The sequence below is a fragment of the Crotalus tigris genome, unplaced genomic scaffold, assembly GCF_016545835.1.
Source record: "Crotalus tigris isolate CLP2741 ecotype Arizona unplaced genomic scaffold, ASM1654583v1 scf7180000017741.1442986301:2390832, whole genome shotgun sequence".
In the NCBI taxonomy this organism is placed as follows: Eukaryota; Metazoa; Chordata; class Lepidosauria; order Squamata; family Viperidae; genus Crotalus; species Crotalus tigris.
The window spans coordinates 427148-449371 of NW_024096608.1; the positions used below are offsets into that span (position 1 = coordinate 427148).

The window sequence follows — 22224 nt, forward strand, 5'->3', positions numbered from 1 at the left end:
ATGAGCAGCACCTCTTTGATGTATTACTACACTGGGGAAACGGTGAGGTTTTCTTTCTTTTGTTCAGAGTCTCCACATTCTCCCCGGTCACTTAGAAGGTCGGCTCAGCAAACCAGCCAGGCGGTGCGTCTGCTGGCATGAACTGGAGCCCTTTCAGTAACGTTCTTTAGGGCAGGGGGGGTTTTCTGACAGGTCTGCCATTGATTCAGATATGCCATTCAGATGCCAGTTGAATGCTGCATGCTTCAAGACATGTGCAGTATTTTCCAGGTACTTGCTGTAGTCAGAGTTGTCTCTGAATGATTTCTAGGACCCCTGGACGATCAGGCTGCTCTTTCCAATCTGGAGTTTCAGATACTCTCAGGACTGGCTACCAAATGCTTTGGGGAAAGGGATTAGTGTATGTAATATTGTTCAAGATTTGAGGTTTTATATCAAAAATTATTTATTGTGTTCTAACCAGGAATAATTCTGCTCCCTGTTCAGAAACATAAGACTCTAAAATAGGGATTTCTTATTAATTAGTATGCTGTAAATTACATATGATTATTGCATACCATATAATCAAACTTGCACATTTTATGGGAGACATAGCTTATTTCTAGAGTCTGATACCAACATTTGCTTTAGACAAAGCAGAGATTCAATCCAGTTTCACTTGCAATGTGTTGTGCAAAATTTGTTTAAATGCAGAATATTTCAGTTTTTAATCTTTGTGCCCTGATAAATTATGTAAATAAGAGCGATGTTGGGGATCAGTTACATCTACAGATAATCTCCAGTTGTTGTCTAATCTTTTCTACTCATTGACAGGACTGTAAAATCTCCTTGGATACTGAAATTGGGTGTCTAACTTTTTATTTGAAGCCATTTTAGCAAAAGCTGAATAGTTCTGGATTGATAAATCTTCATGAAACCTCAGACTCGCTAAGAAATGCAGATTGGTGTCGGGTGACTGGAAAGAAATTGCTTGTTCTTTTTAGAGGTTTCTCCAGTGAAAAGCAACTCCTATAGATGTGATTTTGTTTCCTTCCCTTTTCTGCTAAAATCGTTTGGAAGCTGAACTGAGAAGTAAAATCACATTTACTTCTCTCAGAGTCGTAACATTACAACTTGTGTGTATTGATTTTACTCTTTGAACACAGGACGTTTCCCAGTGCTTTGAGTTTGCTAAGTATTTCCAGGCATATAGTAGAGAGTAATGACCCTAAAGCATGGCAGGGCTGGAGACTTCAGAGCATCTGCTTGTTACTTTTCAGAGTGACTTTTGTGAACTGGAACAGTTAGAAAATCGAATGAGGAGCCCCCTTCTTGGTATCCCTTAACCACGTGAGACCAGCCTAATTCATGAGGCCTTGGGGTCCAGTGGGAGAAAGCTGAGGTGTCCTGAGGCATTAATGTCTTGATAGAACCACTGGAAAGCACTGGCTTCTACTTTGCCATGATTCAAGCAGAGTTTTATCTTGAGAGGAGCTGCTGTTAAGAATTGATCTGAATTCTATCCATTGTTTTGTTGATAGCATTTTACCCATTAGTTAATAGATTGCTTCAGAACTTTAAATAAAGAGGGCTCTTAAAGTATTGGCTATATATCAACAGTTACATATAACATGTCAACCAAATGAGTTGGGAAATGCTGGGCTGATTTTTGGGGATACGCCTTGGTTCAGATCCGTAGCTGTCCTTGACCTGGCTGGGTTGGACCCTAAAGAGGAGCTGCGGCATAGAAGATTTATATGTGGAAATACACTTGCAAGGAACATTTCTTGAGAACTGATACTTTTTTAAGTTTTGCAGATTATTTTAAAAAATAGGAAGTTTTTAAGAAGAGACTGGACAGCTATTTGTCTGAAATGGTGTAGGGTTCCTGCCTGAGCAGGGGGTTGGACTTGATGACCTCCAAGGTCCCTTCCAACTTTATAATTATTATTATTAAACTACAGACTTGATTTTAATCAGGCACTTTTTTAAAAAAAAAGTAGGTTGTTTTGGCAATAAGAGTTTTAGGGGAAACAATCTCTGGGCAGAATTGCTTTATCCACTTTCACTCAGTACTTTGGGGGGAAAAAGACTGTGCAGTGTAAAGAATGGAAAACACACTCCCAAACCGCTTCATGCAACTGAGCTAAACAGTGACGCTCTCACAGAAGCCTTACTGCTGTACTGGGAGATGCTATTGTTTATTATTTTTATTACTAATTTACAGTAAAATTTTATATTCTGTAATAAGATTGTACAGGAATTAATGGATACAGTCCTACTTTTTCAATGTTGCTGCATGTAGTAATATGCATTCATATTGGTTTGGAAGAATGTATGTTCCAAAATCCATGTCATCAAAGAAATAAAAATGTTTTTTAAAATTCTAGATTTTAGATGATATATATTTAAATCATCATTTTTACTGCTTAAATAGAACAGAAAAATTTTATTAGACTCCATGCAAAGTATTGTATATTTTACTAAATGGTGCATACTCCTAAAACTCTATCTTTAAAGTGTGTGGCACAGTAGGTTAAAAGCCTTATGTGCTTAGTGGCATCCAGGCAGATTTGGGCCATCATTCAGGGCATCCTTGGGCGATGGTTCTCCCACTGCCATTCTTTGGGCAGATACCAGAGCCCTACAGCCTGTTCCTGGTTCAGTTCAGGACGGCTCCCACACTGAGGCTGTAAGCTTTGGGACTTCTGTCCAATTGGGCAGAGGCTGAGACAGTGCAACATGCTTAGTTCAAAGTGCATGTTACCAAGAATGATTAAAAAGGCCTTTTTAATCATTCTTGGTAACATACACTTTGAACTAAGCATGTAAAGGCTTTAAACTATTTTGCTCGGCATCACCACAACAGCCCTCTTTGGAAGAAAAAGAACCGTGTTCCCCATAATAGCAGAGATTACATGGGATCTCAATTAAACCGATCGTATGGTGAGCATTCTTGAAATGAGCCATCCTTTCCTTCTTGCTGCAAGAAGCATAGATTCGTTGTATTTATTTCTTATGGGAGATAGCAGAAAGCCCCGAACACGTGGTTGGGTTGGAAATCTGGGATTCCATATATATAGCTGTGTTGGATTCGTTCTCTCATCACCCCACAATAATCACTCACTTTCCAAGCGGGAAAGGTGGTTGCCTTCAGGAGGGAGGGACGCTTGGGCTGAAGAGAGCAAGAGTTCCTGGGAGCTTATGAGAATTTGGCGGAAAATCCAGGAAGTGGAACTTTCTCATTGATTGAACAATTGAATTGTTATGAAACAAAATAACTCAAGCTGTGGGAGGAGGACCTTGGTGGTACTTGAGCTACTCAGGAAGCAATGTGAATAGCAGCCATGAGGCCACCCAGAAGAGCCACCCTTAACATACACCTTCTTGACTCTCATTCTGGCGGCTACAAGTAGGAGTAGGCTATCCTCTGCCAGATGACGCATGTCCCCTCCTCCTTGAAGGTCCTCTTCCAGGGGCTATTAGTTTGGTTCTCCAAGTATGTTTCATATAAGATGTATTTTCCCATTGTTTCAAGCAGAAAACGGTCCATAAATGTATATTTCATGCTGTCAAAATTTACTAGTGTGAGTACAATTTTGAAAAAGCAGCTTGATCAATTGACTTCTGTAGGAAGAGAACTTGCATAACCGTGCGGGAGACTATTGTCTGATATTTTTATGCAGACAAACTGCCATCCAAAACTGCCTCTAGTATTATTTGGAGTCTTCCATATCTCAAAATATATTCTGAGCGCTTGTTGTCTGCTGGGTATTTTGGTACTGTTTCTACAGATTTTTTTTTTTCTTGTATTAGTAAGCCTCTGGAAACTTGTAACTTCAGAGTCACCTTACAGGGGAGAGGGGCAGCATAAAAATTTAATAAATTAAATAATAGTACAATAGTCTGATTATAAAATAATAAAAACCATTAGATGTAAGAAAGTTAAAACTAGATCAAGTCAGAGCTACAACTAAGAATTCAAGGGTCTCTGTTAAGTTTAGATGATGCAGAGCAAAAGTGGTCTCCTGACTGCTAAGAGTTGGAAGCTCAGGGAGAAGGCCCAGTTGCCTGAGGTCCCCCCTTGGCTTCCCCTTTACCCTCAGCAGAGACCTCTCCACATCTGCGATGAAGTTGGTGAGGCCCGATGAAGTTGGTGAGGCCCGGGAGGAACCATCCCTGCCCACTGAGTTCCAGCAGCTCTTTGTCTCTTCTCACCTCCAAATTGCTCCAGATATGAAAAGAAATGTTTTTTTTAATTGCTGAACAAAGGATTAACACACACACACACAAATGCATGTAGAAACACAATACATTCACCAAAGGCACGATTGCCTTGGTATTTGCCTATCTATAATGGACATCCAAGGAATTTTTTTCAGGCCTTTTTGAAAGACTGGCTAAACTAAGCAGGTGGTTACGTTTCTCAGTAGTGAGTCAAGAGGAGAACGAAGATGCAGAAGAGCCATGTCTGAACACAAGGGAAGTTGCTTTGCACTGGACTTGGGTTTCTGCTCAGCCGGGGTCTGAAATGTGCTGGCAAATATCTCTCCATGCTGAAACTCCAAAATACCCTCTTGGTTGAATTGTGACTTCACTAAGCGGAGAACTGGCTATTTACAGACTGCTTAATCTTACCATCTCAGTCAGCCTTTTCTTCTGTTTTTACTTTTTTGTTTGTAACAACAAAATAAAACCTGTGATCAACCAGGGAGGGGGGAAAAACTGACAATCATCTGCAGGTGATCAAATGACTTAAGAGAGCCGGTTTTAATTTGTGTGTGGTTCTCACTATAACAAAGGAAACTTGCTTTTTGTTTTAGAATTGGCAGACTGTTTCCCAACATCTGGACCGAATGAAGTCTGAGACCACATCACTTGTGTTTTGCCGCAAAAATTATTTGATCTTCAAAATTCAGACTGAAAAAGTGCAGTTTGAAATTGCTGCTTGAGGGGGAGGGTTGTAGACTTTGCTTAAAAACATGGTGCAATTATCAACTCCACCAGAGCCTATTCTGCTGCTCTTTTCTATCCTTTTCTGTAAAACAGCTGTCAGGATTTTGTTACACAGAGTTTTCCCCTCTTGCTTGTTCAGAGGGAAAAACTCTGAACAATCTCAGGGCTATCTCTAAGAACAGTGGCACTCTATCTCTCTCTCTCTCTCACTCTCATACACATATAGCCCTCAGATACAACAGCATTGAAAAAAGTGACTTATGACCATTTTTCATGTTTATAACCATTGGCACATCCCCATGGTCATGTGATCAAAATTTGGACACTGGGCAACTGGCTCGAATTTATGATTGTGGCAATGTACTGTGGTCCCCTTTTGTGATCTGACAAATAAAGTCAATGGGGAAGCCAGAGTCACTTAACCATATTACTAATTTAACACCTGCAGCGAGTCACTTAACAACTGTTGACAGGAAAGTAAAATGGCAAAAATAATTTCAATGTCTTGCTTGACAACAGAAGCTTTGGGCTCAATTGTGATTGTAAGTTGAGGGCTACCTGAACCAACGTATTTCTACCCTAACGGATGTGTTGGTCCCTATTGAAAGTCTTTATTATTGGCTCTTTGCCAAGATCATCTGTCTGTCTTCCTGTTATTGTAAATTTCAGTAATTGTTTTAAACCAGGGGTGTCAAACTGCCAGCTCACGGGCCGAATGCGTCACACCAAAACGGCGCCCATCCCATTGCTGGCAATGGGAAAAAAGTCACAATATATCGCAACACATCATGTGACATCACGGTTTGACACCTGTGTTTTAAACACTGAAGGGTCTTGTCCTTGCTGCTGGAATTGGCATCCCAAAAGAGAGGAAGAAGCCCCCCAAAAGCATCTGTAGTTTGAGACTTGTGACTTCATATTCAGCTGTGCTTTTCTCCTTTTAAGCTCTACTTGATTATGACTGGATCCTTTCAGCTGTTGTATATTTGTCCTTTTCTCCCTTTCATTTCATGGATTTAGGTCTATGCACCTTCTCCTAATTCAGATGACTTCAGTAGAGAATCTCCAAGTTATCCATCTCCTAAACTGCCAAGCAGTATGTTTGCTAGCACTTTCTTGTTACAAGGTAAGAAAGTTTGTTGATGATATTTTCAAATTAGATATGAGAGAAAAGGAATAAATAGCATTAGTAACCAAATAAATGAGAATATAATTTATTTTGTTCATGCTGTCAAGAGTATCATGAGATTCATAGGATGTGAATTGGTAATAGCAGTTTAAAGGCATATCTTAAAGTAGATCTGATTAGCATTTTTTTCTTGTGGTTTGGGTACTTAAAACAGAAGTCGGGCTTTCATTGATGACCTCGCTCCTCTGTCCCTTATGGAATAACTGCAGCACCAGCATCATTCTGCCCAGGGGCTAAAGGAGCTCATCTTGGCAGTCTTGACTTTTCTGGATTCTTAGATGTTTAGCCTGCATCTTAGCCACAATGTTCCCAAGGAGGTGAGCATAAAACACAGAACATTGTTAGGTAAAACAAAATTAAAAGAGTACTGGCAAGCTACAATTGCAACTGTTGTATCATTGAGGTTTACAGTGGTTACTTCTTTCTATCTGAATCAAGTAGATTTCTTGTGCCAGTTACATTTCCTCTAGAAAAAGTATCTAATGGCAGTTGATACTTTTACTGCAATAAATTGTCACTACATCTTAAAGCAGGGAGGTTGTATAATTAATGCAGAATCTCTTGTCAATCCAGATCAAGCTAAAAAGGCCAATCCAAGACTCTGAAAATTTGTTTGCTGGGACACATACCAGTGTCAGATCCTTCACTTATTTTTTCAGTTTCTCCTTCAAGAAACTAGGTTCTCACAGTTACACAATATGCTGTTCTTCTGCACAGTTTTTGTGTGCTTGGGATTGAGTTATCCTTGGCTAATGGATAGGCCTCAGACAATTCACTGAAATACCTGGAGTGTTCTTTTGATTTCTGTTTGACTTTCTCTGGGAAAAACTGTTTTGCTATGCAAGACTCAGAAACCAAGAAAGTGAAATTATAAAACAAGTTAGACTTACAATGGTTAGACAGTAATATATCAAAGTTCCTTTCCTCTTTCAAGGGGTGAAGCCAGTACGGTGGCTGCAGACAGAGCCACCTTGTACACTTGGAGCAGGTGCTTCCCAGGTTCAAGGCTGGGGAAAAAGAGCCCTAAGTTCACTGAGTTGAAAGGGTGGGAGGAATGGGTTAATCACACGCCAGGGCAGCTGATCTGAGGGGCTGGGCTTCTGCGTTTTGCAGCAGGCAGCTCTTCTGTATGTTCATCCTTTCTGACCCTCATTAGCAAGCCTGTGGAGGTCCTGCTCTTTGCCTGTTCCTAAATGCAGGGGTGAGTTTCTGAAGAGTAAAAATTGATAGCTGTGCCTGACCAGAAGCCTCAGGTCTCCTGTCTTCTATTTTCATCCAACAATAAAGATGGGACCCACATTGCTTCTGAACTTTGGAGCCCCTCCAATGGAGTGAGCCAGTCGGGTTATGGTGGAATGCTGGAAAGTCCTTCTCACCTGTTGCCCTCCAATAGTTACGGCAGCCGACATCCCCACGAGTGTCTGGTAAGGTAGTGGTGGTGCTGGTGGTGGTGAGGACAGCAATGCCCTGTGTCCCTGTGGAATCAGCTAAAGTGGAGGCCATGGGAAAATCAGTAAGCATTTCCAGTAGCCTCCTTGATGTTTTGGGAAGTCTGTGTATATAACACATTCTTTCCTTTGTCTTCTTAAATTTGTACCCATTATGGTGGATACAGAAAGGCTGACAAATTCCTCTTGATCACAGCAAACTCACCACTCTTGGTGTGGTTCACAGTTCTCAGGAAGTTCATCTTCCAAACCAGAAGAGTTTCTGGTCTTCAGGCATGGCATGGCATGAGCCGGCTGTGCAGAAGTTCAGATTTGTAGGGAGAGAGTTGCTTCAGAGCTTGCTTGTTCTCTAGATATAGTGTCTGGTGATACCTCAATTTAATAAGGTATGAATATAAAAAGTGAAGACTTCTTAAAATATATTTTATATATGGTGTTTGATACTATTTATATTTTCCATACCAGTCAGGTTTACCAGCAACAACAATCAGAAGGAGCTTTCTAAAATTGTGAATCAGCAGCACAATCAATTTCTGCAGAAACACAATGTGATGGCCACTAGAATGAAAAAAAATCTAAGAGTTGCATATTTGTCCTACAGTTGCATAATTCAAATAGGTTTTAAAAAGAAACTTCTTTTTATCACATTAAATATTATTCCATTTTTACAGTGCAGTGCGCTATCAAGGATTGAAAATAAAACTACATAATCTGACTCATTATATTTGCAGTATGCTTACATCAAAGAATTAATAAAGCATAATTATTGTACTACACAAGATTGTTGCAGTTCATCTGTGGGAGGCTTTTGTAAAGACTTGATTCTGAGAAGGGTCATTTTGGGCCTAATAGGAACCTTGGCTTCATATTTCACAAATGAGATTGGATGAGCATTGAGCTCCTTCTGCATGCCTTTCGTCCATCCGGTTGCCCATTCCATTTGAGCCCGCTACACTAAGAATTGTAAAAATAACCTTTAGAATTTGTTATCAGAATTCAGGCTTTAGTTTCCTGAAGTGTTATGAATTTTAGTTATTAACCAATACCTTTAGCAGCATCTGCAGAATGACGGGACCCGAGTTTTTATTTCCAGATGATAGAGAAGGAGAGTTTCCCATCATCTCCAAACTGCCCCACCTCCTTCGTTCAGTTGGCATTGACTTTAATGCCTAAAAATAAAATCTCACATTCAGAGATGATTATGGATTATTGAGGCAAGGTATCTTTCTGCCCTTTGCTTGCTTCATGAACTCTGGTTTAGACCGGATGACATTGTGCTCTTTTTAACTAAGAGTTTAGGGCTACTTTGAATTTTGCTAATATCAAATTGCCACTCTTGTTCCCTTCTTGCACTGTGATTCCATTTCTCTTTTTTCCTAGAACTGTCCTCCTCATTCAGACTCATCAACAGAAGGAAGCACCAGCCTTCCGCCAATGTCCAGCTTCCACCGGGGCAGTAGCAATAATTCATTATATGCTGCCGCTGCCGCCGCCACCACCACCACCACCTCTCATACTCCACCAGTCAACGGCTCGGATACCAGTGTGCTTGGTAAGATCTCTGTGTCCTAAAATCATCCATAAAAATTATAGCTAAGTTGTCAGAATCCAATTATATTTCATCTCTAGTTATCAACTATAGAAAACCCCATTTCTGCCTTCTCTGGATTCTGTCATAAGATGAAGGGAAGGGGGTGAACAAAGGGGCTTTATGGCCCTCACTTCCTTCAGTACACTTCAAAGGGACTGAATGTGGATATCACCAAAAGGACTAACCATAAGAATGGGGCTATTACCTTTCATGTACTCCTCTCTGAAGTCTCCCTCCAGCCGGCAGTAAGGAAAAGGGGGTGGGAGTGTAATGCCTGAGACTATCGCTGGAAGAAAGGGGTGATTGGGTGGGGCTACTGGGGAACCCCTTAAAACCTTGAATGGGAGAGCTTGGACCCCAAGTCCTGTCTAGAACGCCTGCAACCATTTTCTCTTAATAAAGGATGCCTGTTGGAAGAACTATTCCAAGAGTTCTGTCTTAAGATGCAAAGTGGGGTGGGTCCTTACATAAGTTAGTCACAGTTAAGTTGTAATAGTATAATTATCTGCTAAAACTGTAAAAAAAGATTTGTCATGTGGCAAGACTTATAATGTTGGTGTTTTTAGAGTTGGAATATTTTCACATCTCTCTTAATTTGATCTCCACTCTGAGAGCAAAGTCTAGAACACATTTTTCATACTTGTGGGTCACAAAGCTGGTGTGATGGATCTTAGATGGCATTCTATGTTGATCTGGACATTATTTCTGCACTGCTCCAAAATAAATACATGACAATTTTTTTAAAAAGTGATTGGACCAGGAATCATTTTTCTTTGATCATAGTTGAAATATGATTATAACTTCTATTCAGGAAGAACATATATTTACCTAACAAGTGAGCATCAATTTTCCCCCAAATCCCAGATTTATAGATCTAATTGAGGTGACATTTCAGCTTATTCATGCATTTGGTGTGTTTTGTGCATTCTGAATTCCTTTTCATGATCTCTTACAAAGATACGCATTTTTAAAAAAGACATGAACTCTTGTTGTCTTAAGCAGTGTGCTTTGGGTTGTTTAACTTAATTGTTCCAAACTGCTAAATTATTTGTGGAAATGTAATCCTGAAATGCTGTACAATGCTTACCCAGCATGATGGGACCAATGTGGTAATCCTGGACTAAATAGTTGGTTAGGCAGATGAGTTTTCCTAGCTTGAAAAGTACTGATCAGATCGCCCCAGCAGCATCATTTTCCTTCTGATTGGTACTGATAGGCTGGCAGGCAGCTAAACTGGGTCTGTAGACAGAGAAGAACAAGTTCACGTACACAAGGAAGCATGCAAGTGGCTTGGCCTTCTTAGAAAAACATCAGCAATAAAGATGGAACATATCTCTTGTCATTGGATCATTATGTCCAAGTGGCTGAAGAGACGATTTGGAAGAAAAAGATGTTTTGCCTGAAGACCTTTGAAAGAAAATAGAAACATATTTGATGTCAGATCCAGTTATATTTCCTTTCTATCTATCTTCTCTGATCTAAAACCAATTCTTAACCCTCCCTGGATCCTGCCATACTCCCAAGAGGGAAGGATGGATATGCATGCGGGTTTATTACTCTCACTTCCTCTATTTACTACAAAGTAACCTTTTGTTTATTTGCCCTCGTGTCTGTAACCATTACAGTGTAACAATTTGCCTCTTATCCTATGCCCCTGTGAACTTCTCCTCCTTACCGGGCAGCTAGGAAAAGGGGGGTGAAAAGATACAGACCTCCTGGGGCTTCTGGTTCCGGTTTGCAGCACTAGCAGACGTGCAGTGAGATCGCTCTCCCTGCCATCTGGTTTTCCTTCTTCGGGAGACCCTGGAAAGGGTCGAAAGTCACCCTGGACGGGCGACCACCATTGGGGAGGACTTTGCCAGATCGCGGAGGGGCGGTAGCCTCTCCATTTGATCTGCGGCAACTCCTCAGGACCGAAGAAGAAAAGAGCTAGCCGCACCAGCCGAAAGCCCAAAGCACTAATAAGCCTGATGAAGTAACTGGAGGAGTTGGGTGAGACCTTACCTTCCCTTCTTTTTTTCCCCAACTACTTTCCTGTAAAAATCCTTAAAATACCCTTTTCCCCCCAGCTTAATTTTGCGGCTTCTGCTTACCCCAGGAACACAAAGCCAAGAAACAAACAAACAAAAAAGAACAAAAAGATCAAAAGACCACATACCTGGACTTGTAATACCTGGATACCTGGGCTCCCTAAAAGCTCTGTATTTCTATAAAAACTTATTGTTTTACTTTTTTGCTAAGCTGGAAAAAAAGGGGAAATATTCTTTTGTTTTTCCTCTCTTGAATGGGATAAAAGCTCCATTCTGTATGTTACTAGGGACATCTTGTGGTGAAATTTGGTACAGCAAGTGAAAAAAAATATTTTTTTCTGACTGGGAGACTCCTGAGACTAAAACTTGTCCTTGACAGCAACAAAAGATAAGAACTTAAAACAGCTGGGTGGAGAAAATATCTCTTTACAGTGGAGCTGGATAGTTATTGATTTTTATTAAAAACAGCCTCCACTAAAGGACTATTTGCAAATATTACAGTAATAGAGGAACACCATCTACAGCTTAACGTCAAACTTATACTCGAAAAAATCCTAGAGGCCACTGAGCTAGTGAATTCTAGAATGAAAGACTTACGTGCCACTTTAAAGCTACAAAATGCAGCTTCAACCTCATTAGATGAATTTACATCCCAAAAAGCAATAGAAGAAGAAGAAACTAATAACTAAGTGGATTTTAAAGAATGCCAGCTACAATCTACTCAGAACTCCGACACCCAAACTTTGACTTCACTTAAAGACTTTACAACTACAACAACAGAAACTGAACAAAGCAATGCTAAGATGGAACGTGCAGAGGATTTACATACACAATATACTGAGATTCTAGACAACCCAGATGATCCAAAATAACTATAACACTGAACATGACCTTTCATCTAAGCCAGCCGAAATCAGAAGAAGAAGAAGACCAGTCTGAACATATATGATAAATGCATTAACTCAAATACGGAGACCTAAACCATTTGGCCAACAATTCAATGATTGTGAAGGGACTGGCTTCCTTGATAGGCTGATGATTGGATGGTCTCCCCTGATTCAAATGATATATGCAGGAATGAAGGGAGAGCCACTTGAGGATCTAAAAGCTTTTTTATGGAAGCCGGCTTGGCACAAAAGGAAGGCCAGAGTTAACCTTAAAATAGTTTTCTTTATGTGATATTTAATGGAAGAGCTTTAAATTTTACGTAATGAGATAAAGAGACTTTAAATGATGTTATTTGATTTAATATTTAGGATTTATATTTATAAGGGAAATAAATTAGTTATTCAAATAATTGTTTTGAACTATAAATGGAAGATGGAGTTAGAGGATAAAGGTTATTTTATGAGTAAGCGATGATATTAGAATGAGAATTAGAATATGACTGTGAAATAAACTAAGAATCTACTGGAATAAATAATAAATGTATTTTAGACATGATATTATTTTGCATGAACCAAGGGAACTGTGGGTTATCCAAAACTTAAACATCATTGGACACTAAACCAACAGGAATATTGTAATTGAAACCAGACAAAAGTCAAAAACAGGATCTGGAGACATATAATTTAAAAGTTGTTTATAAATGTTTTAAATGATTGAGTTATAACTAGCAATTTATTAATTTGAATTTGGTATAATAATTAAGGGAAACAGAGAGGAAATTTTTGATGGTGTAAACTGATATATGTATGGATAAGCACGTTACTGGACTATGTATTGCCCAGCCACCACGTTGCTTCCTTAAATATCTGAGGTCTTGTAAAAATGGAAAATTAATAAAACTTGTTTGGAAAAAAAAAAGATACAGACCTCCGGGATCTGGTTTATTTCCCCGTCATCAAAATGAGGTGTGAGGAGGTATTGAACGATCGTGCATAATGGAGGCAGATTGATGTTATCTTTTCTGGATTTAACACCTAGAAATTTGCTGATCTGAACCCGGAAGAACTGTGGGGTGGGGGTTGTTTAGGGACACTTTAAAACATCGATTTGTAAGGGAATCCCTCAGATCCTGTCTATCGTGACTGCTATCAATTTTTCTTAATAAAGGTTCCAATTGGAAGAGATCGTTTTCAAGAGTTCTGCATTCTTAAGATGTGGATTGAAGTGGTTCCTTACATTAGACAGGATCTGCAGTAATAGTAAGAACCTTGCCGGGGGACTTTGCAAAAAAATACAATGTCAGACAACGAGGCAGGGAAGGAAGAAAAGTCCACGGAAAGGAAGCCTTCCCCCAGACCAAGAACCTGACAGCTGTCGGGATCTGAAATGTCATATTCCTTAGGAAAAGAGGTGGTGGAGACGCATAATCACAAACCTCGGTGGTCAATGGGCATTGGAAAAAAAGGCGAGTGGGAAAAGAGATCGAGAAAGGTGACCCTGAGACGGGGCAGCCACCAACCAGAATGGAAGCAGGAGATGGAGAAATCCCTGTACTTTAGCGAAGAGGATGGAAGTTGTGCACAACACTCGAACTGGATCCTAGAGAAAGCTATTGACCTGATGAAAAGAAATCTCAGCTCTCTAGGGGAGGAGAAATCTGAGCCCTTTGGCCACACCAGCACCTAGAGCTGCAGCTAGAGAGACACTAAGGGGGAATTGGAACCTGTAGTCTCAGGGATGTCCGCTGAATAAGTAGCGACCATTTCAGCAGCCCCCACTCCCCACCGACCCGCAGATGGTGATCAGGATGGAAGACATACCACCGACGGCAAAGGCACCGATCCATTCAAAGATTCCTGCCTCTGAACGCAAAATTCAAGGGGGAGCTGACACGCTTGGGTTTTTTCCTAACCCAAGTCCTCAGCTACATGGAAGAATACAAACGGCACATCCCCAGCAACAAAGCCCGTATCCATATCGTGCAATCCGCTCTGGACAGACCAGCCGCAGATTGGGTGGTGAACTTGCATGATTCCAACGCCCCAGAGCTCAACAACTTCAACAGTTTCATGTCCTCTCTGAGCAGGCAATTTGAGGATCCCCTGGCTGATCGCAAAGCCTGTGAAAGAATCAAAACAATGAGGCAGGGCAGACGCCTGGTAGCCGAATATACACAAGAATTCCGGACCATTGCCAGCAAGCTGAACTGGCCAGAAGACATCCTCCTTAGCCATTTCAAAGACGGCCTAAATTACAACCTGTATGATGCTTGCCTGCCTCATGGTGCGGCCCACACCAACTTGACAAATGGTATGTCCTGGCAGAGGAAGCAGAGATCGACCTACTGAAGAGGCACCGCCGAGGAAAATCATGGGGCCGCTCGCTGCCTGAGCCGATGCACGAGCCAGCGAAACCACCGGCTATGGCCAAGAAGCCAATGGGTTGTTTCAAATGCAGGAGAGAGGGGCATCGGACCATAGAATGCCACTCAAAAGCCCCTCAGCACAAACCAGACAGATCACCGGCCAGGAAATCCGGGAAGTCCACAGCCAAGCCAAAAGAACCTACCATAAGAGCAATAGAGGCTGTGGAGTCCCCAACCTCTGCCCAACGTGGGGAGGGAACTCCAGCCTACACCACAGGGCCAGTGGATATCTCAGACGACAGCTCGGAAGGCAAACCCCTAGTAAGTGGACCCATCGCACCCCTCCTCAAGACAGTGACTATATTAGTTCCCTCCATGCTCGAAGCTGTCAAAGTGAAAGCCTTAATAGACTCTGGCTGCACCCGCTGCCTCATTAGCCCGACGCTAGTAGGGAATTTGGGCATTCCGTCGAGACTGGAACAACCAATCTCATTTGGCCAGTTAGATGGGTCCATAGCGGGGGGTGCCAGCTACCCTAGCTATTTTACCAGTCCACCTATCCCTGGGAAACCATGAGGAAGACATAACGTTTGTAGTGACCCCAGGCATGGAATGCCCAGTGATCCTAGGCATGGAATGGTTAAAGAAATGGAACCCCTGGGTAAATTGGATGATGGCAGAAATCAGGTTCCCAAAGGGGACCCTACGGACTTAAAACCCCAAGGAGTACTACCAAAATTAAGAATGGAGTAAGCATCAATGGGATAAGAAAAGGAGCTACTCTCCAGTGGATCAGCTGGCTGGCGATGGCGGCTACTCTGTAGCCATCCTCCTGAGAAAGCGTAAGAACAGCAGAGAACAGCAGTTACCAGCTGTTCCGCTGTTCAAAACCTCCTTCCCGGGCAAAGGGAGGGAGGGGAGTATCACCTGAATAGTGGTAGAACCTCTGAAAACCCCCAAAGAAGTTTTCTTTTGGGGGTATAAAGAGAGTTCCCACGGAGTTCAGGCTGCCTCCGCTTCTCAGCTGTCTTTGTCCCTAGGGACAAAGCAAGACGCCGCTCCCACCTCCGCGCTTAGAGAGATCGGGTGAGTTACTTTAAAAGCGGACAGAGCTGGATAAAGGATTCTTTTTTTTGGGATTTTATTTGGACTTCAGTTTTAAAGAGTGATTTTTATTTCCCTTTTCTTTTTCTTTTTTCTTTTTATTGAGAGTGAAAGTAAAATGGTGATCGGAAAGTTTTTTTTTTTTAAAGTGAGTGGAACGGAACGAATGGATTAGACTGTTGTTTTTTTAAACTTTTCCTTAAGGTGGATCTGTGTTTTAGAAAGATTTTTTTTTCTTTTTTTTTGTTAAACTCTTCTTTTGTTAAAATTTTTTTAAAAAGGGTCTTTTTTGTGTGTGTGTGTTTTTTTCTTTTTTTTTTTTGAGAAGGAGGAAAGAAGAAACGAAACTTTTTTTTTTTTTAAAATGGCTTCAAAGCGGCAAGTAACATCTACTGTACCCAAGGTGGCTTCTTCTCCTGCGATCCTACCAGCACAACAGCCTAAAGCAACACCACCACCCTCTCCCCCTTTGCCAGCAGTAACGGTAAAAGATATGCAAGACATAATGGGAAATGCTGTATCTCAAATTAGAGGGGAAATGAAAGAGCTCTTGGTGGAGAATAATATTATTTTGAGGCAAGATATAGTTATGGCTCTATCAGGACTTGCTTCAGTGGTTGAGAAGTTGGACTCTAGAGTGGAAGAAGTTGCAGATAAGGTGGAGGTTCTGGAAGATAAATTTGAAGGTATGGAAAAAAAGATGGAAATTTCACAAGATGACATTGTTATGTCTCAATATAGAGAAATGGAGTTCGCTTTAAGAATCAGAGGGCTGAGAGAAGATATGCAACAAGATTTGAAAGAGATTGTGGCAAATGACTTTGCTGTTATTTTGAATAGAGAGAAGGAGGAAATATCTAGAGAAATTGAAAAAATATTTAGAGTTAATTCTTGGGTTGCAAAGCAAAGAAATCTGCCAAGAGATGTGGTAATTTATTTTGGGAAGAGATCTAAAAAAAAATGGGCACAAAATTTTGATGAACCGGTTTTATTAGATACTTGGGAGATTAATTGGGTGAGGAATGTTAAATTTACACAAGCCCAAAATTTAAGGGAGAATTTTTATAAAATGTTTTATAGATGGCACCTTGATCCACAAAAAATGTCTCGTATGTGTCCTGACTTGCAGCCTAAATGTTGGAGATGTGGGTGTTTGGATGCTACTTATTATCATATTTGGTGGTTATGTAAAAATATAAAAGCTTTTTGGATTAAGATATGGTGGAATATTCAAATAATTTTTAGAAGAAGGATAAAATTTACTCCACAATTGTTTTTGTTAGGTATTGTTTCTGATTGTGATAGTAAAGAGATTATATTAATGTTAAATTTAATTACAGCGGCCAGGTTGTTGGTAGGGCAATGTTGGAAGAAGGAATCTTTGCCTACTGCAAGAATGGTTTCTTAAAGTTTCTTATTTGGCAGAAATGGCAAAGATTTCGGCTTTTTTGAAAGATCAATCGCAATCAATCGTATAGATTTTATACAATATAAGTTGGATATAAAAAAATATTATTTAGTTTTTGAATAACTTATATTTAAAGTTTAAGATATTTTATAGATATTTTTCTTAATTCTTTATTTTTCTTTTTTATTTTATTTTTTTTTTCTGTTTCTTTTTTTCTCTCTTCTTGTTTTTTTATATATATTGTCAACTATTTTATAATCTGTGTAATTAATGTATTCGGATATGTTCATGGATTATATGCGTTTTTAAGATTTTTTTTTTTTAATTTTAATTAAGCCTGTATTCAGCTCTGGGAAGGTTGGGGGAGGGTAGGGGAGGGTCGGGAGGGTTCGGGGAAGGGAACTTTTTTTTGTAAAATTTAAAAAATTTTCAATAAAAAAAAAGAAAAGAAAAGGAGCTACCCGAAATACCAGAGAAACACCGAGATCTTGCTGAAGTTTTCAGTGAGGAGAGGGCGGATGAGCTCCCCCCTCACTGACCCACAGATTGTACCATAGAATTCAAGCCTGGGAAAAACTCCCAAAGCCCAGACTATACTCCATGAGCCCTAATGAGGAGGAGAAAATGGAAAGATTCATAAATAAAAACCTAGAAAGGGGATTCATCGAACCTGCCAAGCCTAAAGTAGCTACCCTGGTCCTCTTTAGAGAGAAGAAGGACGGCACTTTACGCTTGTGCTCATTGAATGCAATCAGTGAAAGCATGGTGGGATAACATGTCTTGAAGGACATGTTAACCCACCTCTCGAAAGGAAGAATTTTCACTAAACTAGACCTAAGGGAAGTGTATTACCGCATTAGAATTAAGGAAGGGAATGAATGAAAAACTGCATTTAATTGCCCAATGGGGTGCTACCAATTCAAAGTTTTGCCGTTTGAACTACAAGGGTCCCCCACAGTATTTATGCAATTAATCAACGAGGTACTAAGGGAGCACCTATTTAAGGGGGTCCTGGTTTATATAGACGACATCCTCCAGCCTAGACGAGTTCAGATCACTAGGACCAGATGGATTACACCCCAAGGTTTTCAAGGAACTGGCAGATGTGATCTCAGAACCACTGAACTATATTTTTCAAAGATCTTGGAGCACTGGGGAACTACCAGAGGACTGGAAAAGAGCTGATGTAGTTCCCATCTTAAAAAAAGGAAAAAAAATGGATCCAGGAAATTACAGACCTATCAGCCTGATCTCAATACCTGGGAAGATTCTGGAAAAGATAAACAACGAATCAGCGAACACCTAGAGGCAAACAAAATCACTACTAAAAGCCAACATGGGTTTGTCAAAAACAGATCATGCCAGACAAACCTTATTGCATTCTTTGACCAAGTGACAAAATTAGTGGATCAGAGGAATGCTGTGGATATAATTTACTTGGACTTCAGTAAGGCATTTGATAAAGTAGATCACAACCTACTACTTGATAAGATAGAAAAAAAGTGGGTTAGACAGCATCACCACCAGATGGATCCATAGCTGGCTGACCGGTCGTACTCAGCATGTGGTCCTCAATGGAACTGCATCTACATGGAGGGAAGTGTGTAGTGGGGTGCCCCAAGGCTCTGTTCTAGGCCCAGTGCTCTTCAACATCTTCATCAACGATTTGGACGAGGGGATAGATGGTGAACTCATCAAATTTGCGAATGACACCAAGCTGGCAAGAATAGCCAACACTCCAGAAGAAAGGCTTAAGATACAGGAGGACCTGGACAGATTTGGACACTGGGCGCTATCTAACAAAATAAAATTCAGTGGTGAAAAAAGTAAGGTTCTACATTTAGGCAAGAAAAACCAAATGTACAGGTATAGTATAGGGGGTACCTTGCTCAATAGTAGTAACTGTGAGAGGGATCTCGGAGTCCTAGTGGACAATCATTTAAATATGAGCCAGCAATGTGCTGTAGCTGCCAAAAAAGCCAACTCAGTGCTGGGCTGCATTAACAGGGATAGAATCGAGATCACGTGAAGTATTAATACCACTTTACAGTGCCTTGGTAAGGCCACACTTGGAATACTGCATCCAGTTTTGGTCACCATGATGTAAAAAAGAGGCTGAGTCTCTAGAAAGAGTACAGAGAAGAGCAACAAAGATAATTAGGGGACTGGAGGCTAAAACATATGAGGAACTATTGCTGGAATTGCGTATGTCTAGTTTAACGAAGAGAAGGAGGGACGTGATAGCAGTGTTCCAATATCTCAGGGGCTGCCACAAAGAAGACGGAGTCAAGCTATTCTCCAAAGCGCCTGAGGGCAGGACAAGAAGCAATGGATGGAAACTAATCAAGGAGAGAAGCAACCTAGAAATAAGGAGAAACTTCCTGACAGTTAGAACAATTAACCAATGGAACAACCTGCCTCCAGAAGCGGTGAATGCTCCAACATTGAAAGTTTTTAAGAAGAGACTGGACAGCCATCTGTCCAAAATGATGTAGAGTTTCCTGTCTGAGCAGGGGGTTGGACTCGATGACCTCCAAGGTCCCTTCCAACTTTATTATTATTATTATTTCCAAAGAGAAACATGTCAACCTAAGTCAGAGCGGTTTTAAAGAAACTGTGAGCTACCCACCTGTATAGCAAATTACCGAAATGCAAATTCCGCCAGAAAAGAATAGACTACCTGGATTATCGCATATCCCCACAGGGCATTGAAATGGACCCAGAGAAGGTCAGAGCAGTATTAGAATGGGCACCACCCCACACAAGAAAGCAACTGCAAAGTTTCCTGGGCTTCGCAAACTTTTACCGCCAATTCATCCCCTCATTTGCCCAGATAGCCCTGCCCCTCACGAACTTACTAAAAATGAAGGGAGAATCCTCAGTGAAACCTAGCAGCCACTAAAATGGACAATGGAATGCCAAGCGGCGTTTGAGAGATTAAAGAGACTCTTTTCTGCCAAACCCGTACTGAGGCATCCAGACATGGATAAGCCCTTCGTAATACAGGCAGATGCAAGTGATGTGGCCATGGGGGCTGTACTATTACAAGAAAATGATGAAGGGGTATTGCAACCATGCGCATATACATCCAGGAAACTCACCGAAACGGAACAGCGCTGGCCCATGTGGGAGAAAGAGGCATACGGGATACGTTGGCCGTTACTTACGTGGCACGAGTTCCTTGAAGGGAATAAAATCCCTTTTCAGGTGTGGACAGACCACAAAAACCTGGAAGCCTTGAAAACACCTAGGAAACTCAACCCCAAGCAAGCCCGCTGGTCCCAGCATTTTCACCAATTCCACTTTACGCTCAAGCACTTGCAGGGGGGGAGAACTTCTTGGCAGATGCACTGTCTCGCATGCCCCAATATAACAGCACACAAGCCACCAATTCTAAACCACTTATGGCGGAACCACAACTGGCAGCACCAGTAACCACCAGAGCCCAAGCTAAATTAAAACCGCAGCTGGATAGCCAAACCAGAATCGAATTCCAGAAAACTTTGGAAACAGATGAATGGTTCAGTCAGGGATGGACTGCCTTGGATGGGGGAAAAATTATATATACCAATCACTCAGAGGGTCACATTCATGCAGCTTTGCCATGACACAAAATCAGCAGGGCATTTTGGATTTGTAAAAACTTCACTTAATTAAAAGGCAATTTTGGTAGCCATCCATGAAAAAGGACATAGAAAGTTACGTGGCCAGCTGCCCAACATGCACAACTGCTAAGAGATTGCAAGAGAAATCACCCAGACTGTTACAACCAGTGACGAATCCCTCAGCCACCTGGAGGGAAATAGCCATGGATTTTATAGTGGAATTACCAGAAAGCAGTGGAAACACTGTCATCTGGACGGTTACGGACTTCTTTTCCAAACAAGTACACTTTATCCCTTGCCAAAGATTTCCACCGCAAAAACCTAGCGAAATGTTTCGTGCAGCACATTTACAGATTGCATGGGGCACCCCAACGCATCATATTTGATAGGGGAGTGCAATTTATGTCAGCTTTTTGGAAGGAATTTTATCCCACTTAGGAACTACTCATGGACTGTCATCTAGTCATCATCCTCAAGAGAACAGTCAATCAGAACACTCAAACTCAGTACTTCAGCAATACGTAAGATGCTTTATTAATTTCCAGCAAACAAATTGGACGGACCTACTCCCTTTCGCAGAAGTTGCCTACAATAACGTAGTCCACTCCAGCACAGGCTACACCCTTTTTCAAATAGCCACTGGTCAAAGTTTCAACCCCATGCCAGAATTAATCTCAAACGAACCAGCAATCCCATCACTGAAAGAATGGATGGAACAATTACAAAACACCTGGCCAATAGTTAGAAAAGCCTTAGACGAAGCTAGGCAAGCATACAAAGCACAAGAAAGCATACAAAAGCATACAAAAAGAGTTGAACCCACGCCATTCATTGTAGGAGAAATGGTATATTTGTCTACAAAATACCTAAAATCCCTACAACCCTGTAAAAAACTTGGACCAAAATATATAGTACATTCTCCAATTAAAAGAATCATAAACCCAGTAACAGTAGAATTAGAATTACCCAAAAATCTCAGGCAAATACACCCAATTTTTCACTGCAGTTTGCTGAAAAGAGAACAATAATCAACCTTATAGCCAAAAATCCCCCCCCCCACCTCCAGTCATGATGGAAGGAGAACAACACTTCGAGATAAAGGAAATCCTAGACTCTAGGAGATATCATGGGACAACTCAGTACCTAGTAGCATGGAAACCCCTCCCCTCCTCACAAAACGAGTGGCTACATAAACATTGTCAGAGCCCCAAAACTGTTAAAGAATTTCATACAGAATATCCCAACAAGCCAGACTAACTTTTATACCTGTTTTGTTTTCTCTACAGGTGAAACTCTCTTATTTTTAGGGGGGGCAGGATGTCAGAATCCAGTTATATTTCCTATCTATGATCTAAAACCAATTCTTACCCCTCCCTGGATCTTGCCATACTCCCAAGGGGAGGGGGGATATACATGCGGGTTTTATTACTCTCACTTCCTCTATTCACTACAAAGTAACCTTTTGTTTATTCGCCTTCGGGTCTGCTAACCATTACAATGTAACAATTTGCCTCTTATCCTATGCCCCTCTGAACTTCTCCTCCTTACCGGGCAGCTAGGAAAAGGGGGGTGAAAAGATACAGACCTCCGGGATCTGGTTTATTTCTCTGTCATCAAAATGAGGTGTGAGGAGCTGTTGAATGATCGTGCACAACGGAGCC

The 22224-nt window shown here is 41.0% G+C and overlaps 1 protein-coding gene across 5 annotated transcripts in view; it reads left to right on the plus strand.

The window, feature by feature from the left end:
• The window catches only part of TCF12 (transcription factor 12), a 111142-nt gene that overhangs the window by 71672 nt on the left and 17246 nt on the right, over window positions 1–22224 (plus strand). For all 5 annotated transcript variants that reach the window (XM_039339968.1, XM_039339969.1, XM_039339970.1 and 2 more), the window contains exons 9-11: window positions 5956–6061; window positions 7412–7548; window positions 8953–9124. In XM_039339968.1, the coding sequence (XP_039195902.1) occupies window positions 5956–6061; window positions 7412–7548; window positions 8953–9124 (415 nt within the window). The remainder of the gene's footprint in view (window positions 1–5955; window positions 6062–7411; window positions 7549–8952; window positions 9125–22224) is intronic.